This window comes from Ruditapes philippinarum, unplaced genomic scaffold, assembly GCF_026571515.1.
Source record: "Ruditapes philippinarum isolate M1 unplaced genomic scaffold, ASM2657151v2 ctg3301_1_1_1_1, whole genome shotgun sequence".
NCBI classification, from domain to species: domain Eukaryota; kingdom Metazoa; phylum Mollusca; class Bivalvia; order Venerida; family Veneridae; genus Ruditapes; species Ruditapes philippinarum.
Genome location: NW_026852851.1, coordinates 19,859 through 35,836, shown reverse-complemented (window position 1 = coordinate 35,836; position 15,978 = coordinate 19,859). Strand labels below are relative to the sequence as shown.

Genomic DNA, 15,978 nt, shown 5'->3' with positions numbered 1-15,978 from the left:
TGTTCAGTGTTACCTTTTTTCAGTTATAAACATCTTGCATGCTCTAAATCCATTATTAAAACATTATTTAACACATGTTTAACATTTCGAAACACTTTAATAAAAATATGGATTTCTGAGGCATAATGTGCCTTTAACACATACAGATTACATATGATATATATACAACTCTAAACTATATGACAATGTTAATAATTTCACTTCACATATTAGCATACATAGATTGATCAATAATTTACTATTGCAGTGAAAGTCTGTTTTTCAATACATTAGTAATAGGATTGATCCTTTGATTTTGCCGCTTTAAAGCTTTTAAGATATGGCTATAAACATACGTTTTTGATGTTAAGACGATAATGATATGTTGCTAATGAGCAATGTGCGTTTATCGTTGTGCAAGAATATGCAAATATCCAATATTTTTCTTTTTGAAAACTTTGTTTCACAATTTATCGGTTTCTAATTTCTTTAATTGCTTTTCTTTAATGTTGCTAATCTCTTTCATAATTCCTTTGTAATCGTATTCTTGAACAATATAAGTTTTTTTTAAATAAAAGATTCAACAAATGTAGCAGATTATCCTCTTAAAAAGTTAATGATTAAATATTGGAAAGCAATACAACAAAATCGTATATTTCGTGAATAAAATTCATAAATACGGTTTCAGATTTATGGAACATCAGTGGTGCAACTCCAGTGCCCGTTCATGCCTGAAATAATGCACAGAGGTGCACCTGAGTCTGCCAGTAAAGCTGGAAAGCAGCCATATGACATTTTACTGTGTTGATACAATTTAAAGCCCAATCAAAAACAGTGCGTATAATTTTAAATCAAGAAATTGAATAAAAAGGTATATAATGTATCATTTTACATTTTCATATGCAATTCTGAGAATATCAATAGCATAAAATATGTTTAATCAAATCATAAAGTACGTGCTTCTCCAAAGATGTAGACATGTTTTTGACTTCTTATATCGTATGTAGATAAATATTCTGAATTTACCTTTCTGTATAAACATAAGAAGCCTCTCATACAAGTAACTAGCGTAGGCATGGACCTTGAACAGTTTATAACATCCAATTTTTTTTTTCGTTCTATATTCCAGTCCAAAAAAACAGTGTAAACATAATTAAATTAAAATTTTCAAAAGTTTTTACTTTAATTTAATTTGACATCTGGTTAATTTATTGTTACACAAATACAGATGGGCATACGGGTGTATTATTCCTTCTATAATGTGTTAAGTGTTAATATTTATATCAGTCTAGAAAAAAACGATAACCACCTCTGTTTCAGTTCGTAAGTATTTAAACTTTGATTGGTATACTTAATAACATACTTGAATTTTTACTATTTTCTCAGGTAAAGGGGTCGAATACCAGTCCATGTACAGACGAATTCCTGACAACTATCTAAAAGCCATTCCGCAAGAGGTTTTTGAAAATGCAACTGTAGAAAAATGTGCAGCAAGCTGTGTAAGGGAAACAGAATTCGAATGTAAATCATTTGATATCGACAACTTAAATAAGGAATGTCATTTGCATAATCACACACACACAGAACCATTGGTCGGACTTCAGCACGCGCGGGGATTCGATCACTATCGAAGTAAGATTTATTTCTAGTCTCATCGAAATACATGTACTAAATATTCTATTGATAAATTGGTCTCTTTAAGCTCATTATTATTATTATTTTTATTACTACTACTATTTTTATTATTATTATTATTATTATTATTATTATTATTATTATTATTTATTATTATTATGGTTATTAATGATATTATTATTATTATTATTATTGTTATTATCATCATTATAATTATCATTACTATTATTATCATTATTATCATCATCATTATTATTATTATCATTATAATTATTTTTATAATAATTATTATTATTATTATTATTATTATTATTATTATTATTATTATTATTATTATTATTATTATTATTATTATTAGTAGTAGTAGTAGTAGTAGTAGTAGTATTATTATTATTATAATAATCTTTATTATTTTATTATTGTTGTCGTTGTTATTGTTATTACTGTTATTATTATTATTATTATCATCACCATCATTATCATCATAATCATCTTCATCATCAACATCATCATCATCATCATCATCATCATCATAATGACTTCTTTATCTTTCAGTATTGCATCATTTATTAATTTCTATCCTTAGATAAGCTGTTGAATTTATGACTTTTAAAATGAAATATTATGACAATTTTATGACGAAGTTTACGTCAAAATTGAAATACCGAACAATTATTCAACATCAATTACGAAATCAGATCATGTTCCTGGAAAATACCTCAGTGGAAAACAAGTTCTGATAAGTAAATGCAAAAGTTTCAAAACTTGATTAATATCTACCACAACAACGCAGGCGCCATATTTGTCTCATTTTTGAAGAGTTGAGATTAGTCCTAAAGGAATCAAAAGTAACGAAAAGCGTTTATGATTAATGATGTTGGAAAGACGGGCTGTTGCACAAATCTGAACGATCACTCTGTTCTGCCGACGCTATAATTCATTTTCAATAATTTTCATTGACAACACTTCATTGTAGAAGATATGAACAAAGTTATTCGAATTTCTCTTTATATTTAATACAAAACACATATTATGATAAATGACCAAGATAATAAAAGAGATTTGTATAGACATATTGCTAGAGATGATGATGTTTTATAATTGCCTAATTGTTCAAGACTGCAAGTATATAATTGGCAAAGATATTTTGATTTTCAATTTATGTGGATATTTTTTTTTTTGCTTTTCGTCATAGTCTTTGCAGTATTTTGAAAATAATTTATTATCATCTTTTTTTTTTTATTGAATTTTGTATGTCCTGGCATTTAGCAGTGCCTTTAATTTGCAGTGTTGAAACAGTATGAACCGTCCTGTCACTCGATACTCGGCCGAAGTAAAACTTTTTAACATGCAAAATTATGTTATTTTTAAGTTTTCCATATAAAAAGAAATGATAGCAATGCCTGCATAACAATGACATGATAATTATTTCTTGCACCTTTTAAGAAGATATCAATTTTGAAAACATTGAAATATAATTATAGCATATTTATATTGATGATTTTTCAAAGAAGAACAAATTCTATTTAAGGAGTCCGTTTTACTTGCTTTCTGTTTGACTTTGTAAATTTTGTTATCATTTACAAACTGACCTAAATGTTAACTGACTATCCCCATTCCTGTACATTTATTTTAGAACTTTCCAATACATATTCGGAACTGCCTCGGCTATTATCTATAATAACCTCGGAAACAATACAGATTGAAAGTAGTTCTACCACGTGGTTTCAGATGTAAACATAAACAGAGATAATGTCAAACGAATGTATATATTTGACACCTTATGTGTGTCCCGGTACTCTTATGCTTGAAAATATGTCTGACAACAATTTGTAATTTAAATATGCCCACTGATGTTCAATTTTAAACAAATCCGACTAAATGTCAACAGGTTGGTTTTTTTTGTACTTTCGGTTTCTACAACCATAATAATAAATATATTTCTAACGTTCTGTGTATTCATACTATTGTGTTCGAGGTCCTTATCCAAAGACTGACGGAAAGGGCCGAGTAGTTGCGATTGTCCTTTACATTTTATTTTATAGTAGCCAAACTATTCCTCACATTTTAAAATAGCGCTAACCTTAAAATTTTATTTAAGGATGATAAGAACTATCCTTTACATTTTTATTTTAGTATGGTTATACCTGTCCTTTTAGAATGACCAATGAGATTCGCCGATTTCAGTTTGTAACTTTAAACTGACCAATGGGAAATTTTCTTATATCCAGTTTTAATTGTACAGGAAGTCATACTGATGACAGACGGACTTTGGCCAATAATTTCAAATATACTAATTTGTGTACTGAAATGACAAAAGTGATTTTTTAGTTTTTATTTATTTCAGCTGCATATGAACGGCTGTTTAACAGAATTCCAAACCACGTGATAACGTTACGTCATAACAGGAATATACGCGGACTGACAGTGGAAGAGTGCGCACGCAGATGTATATTAGAGATTACGTTTAAATGTCTTGGCTTTGATTATGAAGAACGAAGAAGGAATTGCTGGCTAACAGATAAGGATGTCCATGACGTCAACGGCCTTGTACGGCGGAGTAATACAGATTTTTATGAACGAAAATCTAGTGAGTATTGAATTATAGAAATGCACATTTCTTAGGATTGTTTTTTCTTTAAAATATGGTTTAATATGAAATCAAGGTGCTTGCATACCTATATTGATTCGACCTTTAATCTAAATGACAAGTGTAAACTCGGTCCCCGAGGAGTAGCAGGGACTTATACTTTGGAATCCCTGGTTAAGGAACACCCCGCAGGAATTGTCAAAATATAAAAATACAACTTAATGGTTCTGTTATGCAAGTTAAATATAGCCCTATAGCCAAGGCTATTTTGGCACCAAATGGTTTTACGTGACAGTTTTAAGAACTGACGGGAGTTAAGAAAGCCCTTCTAATTTGTAATTTTCTCCGCTTTATCCTGTATTAAACCGATGGGGTTAAAGTTACTGGTACATGATATTCCGATTGACAGCTTTACAGATATATACGATATTGATAAATGTTTCTTAAATATCCACTTATAAATATACTTATATTGTCTTTACAATCATTTTACTTGTAGATGGCGCTCTTGGAAAATTCATCAATTATGGTTTTGGATCTCTACAGACTCTCGAAGGTGTCCAAACCCATGGAAAAATTGTGCTTGGTGTACACCTAGACGCATGCGCACAGCTATGTTTAGCCGAAACGTCATTTCCGTGCGCGAGCTTTGATTACGTATACGATGAACAATCATGTCAACTGAGTCAGTATATAGCAGCTAATGTTCACGGAATAAGAACAGAATATGATTCCAAATATCAGGTTATGCATTACGAGTTAATAGGTTAGTATGTGTATATACATGATAAAGATAAGTAAATTATCGGATTTCAAACTTGAAGAAAAAACCAATCTTTCGTCTATGCATAATCGATACAATTATTAATCACATACCCGTGCCAATTTTGCGACTCCGTAAAAATAGTATTGCACGGCCGTGCATATATCGCCACATTAAAGCAAAAAGGTACCAAGTGACATTTTCATGTTTTCGAGAAAATCGCGTTTAAAGATTTGAAGTTCCATATCAAATCAGGTTTTTACAACATGGCAAAGAAACTTTACATATATTTAGATAATGTTTGAATGTACATGCTCAAAAAGTTGGGAAGCTTATATATTACTAATAAGTGATAATTAATCAATTAAAGGAAATGGTTCCTTTTTGCACTAATAAAAATTTTGACCGACAAATGCAAGAAGGTACCATATGATCGCTTGGCCCCTTTTTGCATTGTATGATTTTTAACATTTGCTGTCGAATATATCAAAAAAAGGTACCATATGGCAGTTGGCACCTTTTTGTCCCAACAATATTAACAAAAAGCATCATTTGGTTACAGTTTTATTCTACAATGATACAAATAATAATATGAAATTCTTGTGTTTTCAGTAAATATCTGATACAACTATCATACTGCATGTTTTGAAAGTCTTCCTTTGTGATCAATCTCAATGACTTTGTCAAAATCTCTTACATTGTTAGTCAAAATCAGAATCATTCTCATCAGATTCCATTGTGACATAATCCTTTCTTTCTTTTATGTTGGTTAAGTGGCATTATAATTATGGAACTCTTTTTGGATAATTTTCTTTGCACACAAAGTCATTTTTCTTTTGAATAGAAACTGGAGGTTTTGTTTCATAACTTCATATATTATTCACCATTTGTCCACTAATACTTTAGATTCTGAATTCTGAACTTCTATTTCCATAACATCTTCAGCATTGAAGCTCTAATTTACAAATGACTGGCTTTGTGCTTTCCTTTGGTACCTGTATTAATTCCACTTGTAGCCAGTTTACTCTTTGTCCGTCAATGGATGTACTTCACTTCAGTGTTGTTATATTTCTGGTCCTTCGGGATCATTGATGCCAACACTATAAAGTGTTGAGAATTGAGTACCGCTCAAGCCGGTGCTAGGGGGCGTGAGGGATGTTGCACTTATTCATTATCCCTCATTCACAGACTCAATCAAACCGAATCTGCAATTCTTATGTTAATTTGTTGTGATTAATGCTTCCGAGGGATCACTTTGTTTCCAGAATTTTGAGTCTCAGACACTGTTTTTTTAATGAAGTATTTGGAATCAAAAACATGGCTATATTTCATTAACATAGCACTATGTATGGCTGTGATTTTCTGGCCAGTGATATAAGAGAACACAATTGAATGATACATAATTATACAGGAATTTTTTTTCTTTGCCCCTTCAAGAGTCAAGTTGTCACTCCATCTGTGAGTGACCCGATACAAGAAATTTGTGATCAATCTTAAACTTGGAACTTGTAATAATATAAAAGAAGAGACGCAGCTATGAATCAATTTCTGTTTTGTCCCCCGTATGAATCTGAAAAATATATGACTTATTTGACATAACCACTTTGGCAAGTAGAAAAGGGGTTTTTATTAAGCAGGAAGCTATTTCACCTCTCTTTGCAGCGTTGGTTTTATCCCATACATGACTGCAACATTTTTGTCTCATAAGGAATATACTGTCAAGTTGTGTAGCAACAGAGTTTTCTTAAATTGTAAAGCTCACTCACTAATGAGCAAGGGGTTGTTACAACGGCATTGAGATCAAAACATGCAACATAAACGCATGGTTCACCTTTTGCTCCAACTTTACTTTAAATCTTTTCTTCTTGTGAATTTTCTTTCTGTTTTTGATGTTCAATATATTGTTCCTTGATCGTGCCATCTAGTGTGCCTACTGCCTTCCTATATGTATGTTGCTTAACAGGTTTTATTTCCTTCTTTTCACTTTCAATAGTTTACAGTTTCCACATCTTTTTAATGTTTAAGTCATAGTCATGAGATAGGTATTGTTTCTTTCAGTTTTTTTTCTTGTATAATGAGATTTTATTTAAGGAAATTACTCTTTATGCTGTTTCACCAATTTAACTATATCATAATTTAGTTTATTTGCAGATGTGCGCTTCCGTGTCATGCTTCTCCTTCCATATACCCCATGTATCTTGTTGGCAAGATTTACTTTTCTTTTTACGTCCACAGTTTTGTGAAGAAGTCATTTATACACTATCATTATCTTCACACTGTTATCATTCCTCGATTTAAAACAGAAACAATACTCTGGTTTTTTTTGTTATATTTGATGTCCTTAGCAACATCTAGATTGTGTATTCATTAAAAAGCTAAAAGGTACCAAGAAAACAATTTGGTATATAAAATAATCTTAAGGGTCGTAAATTCTTTGTGTGCAAAAAGGGACCGTGTGACACATGGTTCCTTTTTGCATTAAAATAAATGCTCAAAACTTGTAAAGTCATACAATGCAATAAGGTACTATGTGACGCTTGGTACCTTTTTGCTCAAACTGATATGCATATGGTACCTTTTTGCATTACTAAATGGGAAAATATTGACATTGTACCTTTTTACATAACCTTATATATCTGTAAATAAACATGATACTACAGAGATATTTCTACAGATTAAAGATAACATTAAAAAATAATGAAAAATGTTTAAAAGTCATTTTTGGCCAAAATGTCGCTTGGTACCTTTTTGCTTTAATGGGGCGATATTTTGATGTGACGTCATTTGCGTTAATTAATAGAGCGTTAAGACGCTCTAAATATTAGCGTTATACAATGAAAATTGTTTCTTTATCACTTCAAAGGTCTCGCTTTTTGGTATGTGATTAAAAGAATATTAAATTACATTATATTGCCTATATGTTCATAAAAACAAACTTAAACGCAAACATTTGTATTCTTGTATTAAATGCAATATACTTTCTCTCTCCTTTTTCTTATGACTCTTAGCAATATAACCCAGCCTTTCAATTCATTACCTCAGTGACAGCACGATTTTCACGAGCCACAGCGTGTATTACTTTGACTGGTGTCTTTTGGCAATATAAGGGTCGAGATTTAATCATATATTTCCCCCTCAGCTTGATTGACTGGCTGTCTATGAATACTAAAAAGCGGCTCCTTTGAGTTGATAGTTATTAAAAATAGAAAGAGAGAATTCTCGGAGAACACACTCGATTAATTATTTGTATTACTTGACCGAGGTCTAGGAATATTCGTCAATAAAAACTAATTTTCACAAGAGGAATCTCTATTGTTAGTACAGCAAAAAGGACATGAGCTGATTACTAATACTGGATATCTCAGACATTTTTGATTAATTATCGCATCGCGAAAATATGTTAATATTTCAATATTAGTAGTATACTCCCTAAAATGACCAGTCAGATATTGATTTGGCTAAATATTGTACTGATTTGATTTAGGTCATATTTTACTTGATTAAATTATAAAAAAAGATCGGCACTTTTTATCTAAGCAATTTCATAATTTGATGAAATATTTTTCTTTAAAATATCACAAATATTTTTCCATTATACCAATTTGTTATTTCATCGTTTATCATCATTATAAACTATTGTCGTATTCGTCGTCATTGTTTTATGTTATATTGCGATGTAAGTCTTTAGATATCCTCAATAAATTTGCATGTTAAAAAGGTTAAAAAAAAAAAAAAAAAAAAAAAAAAAAAAAAGGAAAAAAAATAAATAAAAAAATAAATAATAAAAAAGATACGGCTTTGAATTCCAGTAAACTCTGTCAAAATCTCTCTTATGTAATGGCACAAATTTATATTTGTTATATAAATCCGTGGTAATGGTCAGCCGAACTATGACACACTATTGATATCTGCAACTCTTTTTTATCATTATTTAAATTCAACTTCAGTATTTCCAATGTAATTGTATCATGGGATTTACCATTCATGTTCATAAAACAATATTTAAATTATATAATAGATGTATCAATATTTGTTTCAGGAGAATATTTAGAATATTTCTATCCGACGCCGTATGCTTCGTTGCTAGGCAACAACGACCGCACAATCTGGAGGGTGACACCTGAAACATGCGCGCGCAAATGTTTAGAGGAGAGGGATTTCGTCTGCAGATCATTTGATTACCAGGTAATGACGTCACTTCTATCACGTGATCATCATCATCAACAAAACCATCATCATCATCAACAACAATAATCAATCAATCAATCAAGATATTTTATTAAAGGCACATTATGCCTAAAAATCCATACTTTTTGTAATTTTTAAGAAATGTTAAGCATTTAAAAAAAAAGTTTTTATAATGCTTTTAGAATATGTTAGATGCTTAATAACTGAAGAAAGTAGTACTGAACATGCAGTAATGTTACATAAAGGTAGGAAAATGTTAACAAAGTAGTATTTTGACTTCCATATAAAATACTGATCCACTTATAATTATACAAACTGCCAATAGAGCAAAATTTAAGCAAAATATAGTTCATCTATACGGTAAATGAGTTTTTATTTTCTTAAACTGTAACAGGATTGCAAAAAATCAAAAAAGTGTTTAAGAAATAAAAATGATAGCATTTTTGAAGAATAATGGGTCTTTAATGTCAACACACGAAGCTAACAACATGACCTGAAAATATCGAATAGTTTTCTAATTCTATACGCTCTCAACATTCCATGAAAATATCAAATAGATGAACTAATTCTTCTCTAAATAGCTTTTACATTAATGTTGTCTTAAGTGTTTCTTTTTCTATTTGTTGTTGTTTTTCATTTTCTGTCTTCTTTAAATGTTTTTAACGTTGTTATGGTGCTATTTTCTTTCTTTCTTTCTTTCGTTCATGTCTTTCTTTCTTTCTTTCTTTCCTTATTTCTTTCTTTCGTTCATGTCTTTCTTTCTTTCTTTCTTTTCTTTTTTTCTTTCTTTCTTTCTTTCTTTCTTTCTTTCTTTCTTTCTTTCTTTCTTTCTTTCTTTCTTTAATATGTTGTTTTTGCTGTTCTTCTATGTTATTTCTATATATCTTGGTCGTTGTCGGAAAGTTTTCATTAGTCTTATTCTTCTGTTTAAGCCAATAAAAATCATGCTGAGCTGTAGACGATTTATTTTGCTGTCTTAATTCCTTAGACTATCAGGGGAGTTGTAAATATTGTGTCCGTTAATTCCTATAATTAAGTGTCATCCCCTATTATTTATCACAGGGACTTTTTACTCGTAGTCTCACACATTCTCGAATTATCTCGCAGTGAGGTATCGGAGAGACGAAGAACTTTTTGATTAATGTACTTTTTGGTGGGGGGCATTTTCTCTATCTTTTAATATCTTATTATTTTGTTAATTAATGATTTCTGCTATTTTGTAAACAAATTGAAAATTGTTTGTAGAAATGATTAAAAATTGAAGTATTCAATGCAAATATTTTGTTTACCGTGGCTTTGTAGCTTACGTTATTAATAAGTTGTTTTGTGGTATAAAATGACATTTGTTTTCAACATAAGCATTTTGCAAATAGAAAATTCGTTATACAACATTAAAACGAGACCAAAGAAAAAGATATGAAAAAGAAAAGAAAGAAAGAAAGAAAGAAAGAAAGAAAAGAAAGAAAGAGAGAAAAATAGAAAGAAAGAAAGAAAGAAAGAAAGAAAGAAAGAAAGAAAGAAAGAAAGAAAGAAAAGAAAAGGAAAAAAGAAAAAGAAAGAAAGAATTAGAAATAGAAAGAAAAAAAGAAAGAAAGAGAGAAAGCAAGAGAAAGAAAGAAAGAAAGAAAGAAAAGGGAAAGAAAGAAAGTAAGAGAACGAAAGAAGAAAAAGAAAGAAAGAAAGAAAAAAGAAAGAAAGAAAGAAAGAAAGAAAGAAAGAAAGAAAGAAAGAAAGAAAGAAAGAAAGAAAGAAAAAAAGAAAGAAAGAAAGAAAAGTGCACGTAGCAATTTTATAATTACTCAGAGGGTAATCCTTATTATTGTTTGGGACAGTTTAAAACAGGAGAACACGTGATGTATGCGCGCTATGGATCATCATTTTATACAATTTGGCACTAAACAGTACTATATTTGTCACATATTTGATTTATGATAAATGGCTATTTCCAATTCATTTCCTCTATTAGTGATTCATTTTCTCTAATAGGAAATCATTTCCTCTACGCCAGTTTCACGGAGATTACAAATTTGTAGAGCCAAGAAGAAAGTGTTCAAAATGGACATAACCACCACTATTTTCTGCAAGGCCTTTTGTTGATAAAGTTATCTTTGCATGTTATTTAAATGATTTGACAAAATGGGTACTTGCAATTTTATCTAAGTATTGTTTGTAAAAATCATTTTCAAACGTCCGAAAGAAAGTGATACAAACTTGATGTAGCTTTGACGCTGTAACTATTCGAATATATATTTGAAAATAATAAGATAAGAAATATTGTCTTGAATTAAAAATAAAAAGGATATTATTTTATACATACTTCGATGTTAAATATAGTGGAAACAGTATATGCAACGAGCTTGTCATTTTCAGATTCAGAAAGGAACGTGCCTATTAAGTCATGCAACCGGAAGCGATGCGGGGGGTCTTTACACACCGGAAGAAGTTAATGTCCACCATTTTGAAATGAAACCATCTTTAGGTATGTGCTTATGCCAATAGTAAATATATTCATTTTTCTTTCAATTCATTGTTGATAAATTGAAATTTTGTGTTAAAACTCATTCTGTTCAATTGTTTCTGAGAAATTTGTTACAGTACCATGTAGTTAGGGGTTAATACTTGGTTACTGCTTGGCATTATGCGACAATGGACCGAAGATGTGCATAATGGCCTGAGAGCCGCAGGCCCGAAGGACATTATGAACTCGAGGGCATTAATATCGCATAATGCCGAGCAGCAAGCAAGTATTAAAATTAACGTCTTTAATACCTATGTCCGAAATACGGCAATCAGACATCGCCGATTATCTTGGTTGTCGCCCTTTCTAAGAAACGGACAGTTGTCAATGTAAACAAACATATGTCATATGTTGAGACCTGACAAAACAAAATAAATATGAGACAATGTTGATATCTCAAAATACTCTATATTTTCTTTTGTGAGAATAACATTTAGTGCCAGTTTTTTATGAACATTTGTGCCTTCAAGAACGGTTTCCGAGATGTCTAGCGATATTTGCCATCGATCCAATCTTTTTTTCTACCGCCAAATTGAAATCTTTTTTGGAAGGTCTGAGGGTCATGTTTTGGGTAGAGTTATTGTATTTTCTTTTCTTGAGTTTATAAATCTTCTATGTTAAGCATTGCTTCGCGGACCCGGCCTTTGACTTCACCGTATTATTATTTCTACCCAATTATTGACATTAGAATATTTATAAAGGGTTACGGTTGCAAGGTGTTTAAAATATGATCTCGGACCTTATATATTATGGTCATTTGTCTATCACGGTTGATTCAAAAATCATGTGGAATAAGAAGTGGGTTACTTGCAGAGAATTTGGTAATTACTGGTTAGTTATCTAGGAAAGTCGGCTTGATTGACCATCGCCGATGACTAAAAGTATGCTAAAATAGCGTTAAAACCTAACCCATCCAAACAAAACCTGTATATTTATTGGTTCTAAACACCGATCAATTTCATGCATTTGACAACAAAACCGGTGCCTGGAAGGTACTCTTGAATATTAACATCTTAGTTAACCGAACAAGCTAAAAACCATACTAATTTAATACGTGTAAAAAAGAGGGACCACGAAAATGTTTCAAAAACTGTTTGTCCAACCATTTTGTATATTTTGTGATTATTTTGATGTAAAAGATTTGATGTATATTTATATATACTAAGTATGTATAATCATATATTTGGTATAGATTGCGGTGGCATTTTGAATGAAGACCGTGGGAGCTTCGCGTCACCAAACTGGCCCAGACATTATTTACATCATTTAAACTGTACGTGGATGATCGAGGTCCCTGAATTCAAGGTAATCAGTTTATTCTACGTATTTTCGCTGTAGAAAGGTGTTTCCCCTATCTAAGAACTATGTAGTCTGTCACATGCAACGCTCCTAATAACTGTTCGTAACAGCCCTTCTGAGAACTGGCTCAACATGTACATACCCATAATCAGGGGAAGATAAACATGTTGTTATAATTGTTTTATTTGGCACCACTTTTTCTTCTTTAACTTTTTTATTCTTTCAAGAACAAATGAGAATAATTATCAGGAAATAGTGCTTAATAAATAATCATAAAAATTGGACCGGGTTGACCAGAAATCAGATTGACTTTTGGCCGTATTGACTAATTTGGGGCCGCACTTACTTGAGGACAGATTGATTTGGGGCCGTATTGACTTGCCGGATTGACTTGGGGCCGGATTGACTTGTTTTATGTCATATATGCATTAGCATGTGCCTGGCAATCACTATTAGACATAGTCTACCTTGATAAAAATGATGAATCAGTATATTGGACTGTTTATATATAATAGATTTCTATTATCGGTTATTAATTGAATCTTTGAATTAATCATACAAAAAAACACACAAAAAAACCCAACATTTTATTCATCAAATGATGTTCGTTACTCTATGATAAAGGACAACATAATATTTTGCCAAAGGAACATGTTATTCTGTTTTCTTTTATAATTATTGTTAAAGAAAAGAGATATATTTCAAAACTCGCCCTAAATTTGAACATAAGGATATGATAACAATACTATTGTACCGTTCTTGACAATTTCAATGTTATATTATATAGCTCCATACCCTTTATGTATTGATAAGGTAAACCAAATCAGCTAATGGAATAACCACGAAAGAACAGTGGGGACATTTCAACTTCATGTATTCCCAATTTCAATTCACAATTTTAACTTCGTGAATTCTCGTTTCCAACACACGGAATTCACGAATTCACGATTTCAACTTCATGTATTCTAAATTTCAATTGAATCGTGGATTCGTGACTTCCAAATGCGTGAATTCGTGAAGCTGGATTTGTGAATTCACGAAGATGAAGCCGAGCATTCAAGAAGTTGAAACGCGGTGTTGCTGTCTTTCGTAAATAACACCCTTTGTTCATTTTTCAATCTTTCACAGATCATACAGTTTGAAATATACCACTTAGACCTTGGTTGGCAGACGGATGAACCTTGTAGTAATAACAACGACGTTCTTAAAGTTTCTGAAACAACCGGCGACGGGACAAGTTCGAGCACGTGTCTCGTAAACTACCAAACGCAGATCGCAACAACGACCCATAAAGCAAAAGTTTCGTTTGTAACAAATTCAGATAATGATGCCCAAGGATTTAGAATATTTTATTTTGCAGGTATTTTGATCCACGCCTTTACAATGTTTATTCCAATAACTTGTTTAATATAGATTTATTTCTTGATACAATCTTAACAAGTAGTTTTACTTATACAGCTGGCAATAGAAAAAGACCTTTTCACATTCCACTTTCACTTGTCTTAGAAATTAAAATATAAATTTAAAAGCTTCAATTTAGAGATAGCTTGTTTTGAAATCTCAGCCGAATCAGTTTCCGACAATTCTGACAAAACAAGTTGATAGTAACATTGGTTTCTTTTGTAGAAACTTTAGTGTCTTTTATTTGTAAGTTTGTTTCCCGTTGGAGCTTCTCTGGTTTCATTTAATACTTCTTTAGTTTTTGTTAAAGTAAATTTGGTCACCTTTACTCTTGTTTCGTTTCTTTAAGCTTTTGTTTCTTTTGTTTCACTTTTGTAGCTTCGGTTTCTTTCATTATAACTTTGGTTTCTTTTGATTTAACTTTGGTTTTATTAAATGTTGGTTTCTTATATTATAATGTTTAGTGTTTTTGTTATTGTTGCTGTACCTCACTTTCAGTGAATGTAATTTGCTTTTTGTGGTAGCTTTTTTTTCTGTGTCTTGTTTTATTTGAAACACCGATTTCTGGTATGGTACCCAGGTGCAATTTTTTTGTGTGAAATAATGCACGGAAAGGCACACGAGGTCTCCCTCCACCTGCTTAGATGGAAAGTCGCCATATGACCTGTATTGTGTTTGTCTGCAAATTAAAAAAGTGCCGTTCCTCGTAAGAGTCATATAGTATACATGTATTATTGTGACGTAAGTTGGTAAGACCAATACTACCTTTGAGATGTTGTGAGTCATTTTGATTCTAATAAACGGCAGTGATTTACATTTACATATATCTGTCGATTTTGATCAGTCTTTGTTATTATTAAGCCTCGTTATCATCGTATTAAAATCATTCATTTTCTTTCAGACTGGCCTTGTAAAGCAACGTTTACAAAAGACAACGGGGAATTCGCTTCTCCTAGATGGCCTAATTCTTATCAAGCAATGACCTCGTGTCATTGGCATATACAAGGACCGGAAAACTCAAAGGTGTTTCTTAGATTTAGTTCGATAGAACTTGAAGATCATACAGGCTCGTCTTGCTTAACAGCATACGACAAAATTGAGATTTACGACAGTTTTACGACATCGAATCATTTAAAGACGCTTTGCGGTAACAGACGATCTACGTCATTTACATCAAGCGGAAGTTCCCTGTATATTGTCTTCACTTCAGATAGCCGTGTCCAGGCAAAAGGGTTCCATGCGTCATATACGTTCATATTACCGTCGACAACGACAACAACAACAACACCACCAACAACAACAACAGACGGTTCTACCACAATAAGTACAACAGGTCCATCATTGAAAAAATTGTTAAATGTTACCGCAGAAAATTCTACTCTATACAACAGATCGTTGGATATTTTAGCGCGACCTGATACAGATTCATCAAATTTGTCTCTATCTATGAAGCTAGCAATGATCTCGTACGACAAAGAGGTGAATAAGGACATAAAACTGACCGCAGTGTTTGTTGAACCATCGACAGACGACAGTGACGAGAAAAATTCCAATACAACCCTACCCGGTGAAGGAAAAAAAAATAAAACGCTTTTTTTAAATTGA

At 31.5% G+C, this 15,978-nt stretch overlaps 1 protein-coding gene across 1 annotated transcript in view; it reads left to right on the top strand.

The window, feature by feature from the left end:
* Positions 1–15,978, top strand: part of LOC132726178 (uncharacterized) — a 32,070-nt gene extending 16,092 nt beyond the window's left edge. Inside the window, exons 2-9 of the mRNA XM_060711451.1 lie at positions 1,366–1,611; positions 3,962–4,204; positions 4,704–4,970; positions 9,007–9,152; positions 11,526–11,634; positions 12,866–12,978; positions 14,101–14,332; positions 15,275–15,978. Coding sequence (XP_060567434.1) covers positions 1,366–1,611; positions 3,962–4,204; positions 4,704–4,970; positions 9,007–9,152; positions 11,526–11,634; positions 12,866–12,978; positions 14,101–14,332; positions 15,275–15,978 — 2,060 coding nt within the window. The remainder of the gene's footprint in view (positions 1–1,365; positions 1,612–3,961; positions 4,205–4,703; positions 4,971–9,006; positions 9,153–11,525; positions 11,635–12,865; positions 12,979–14,100; positions 14,333–15,274) is intronic.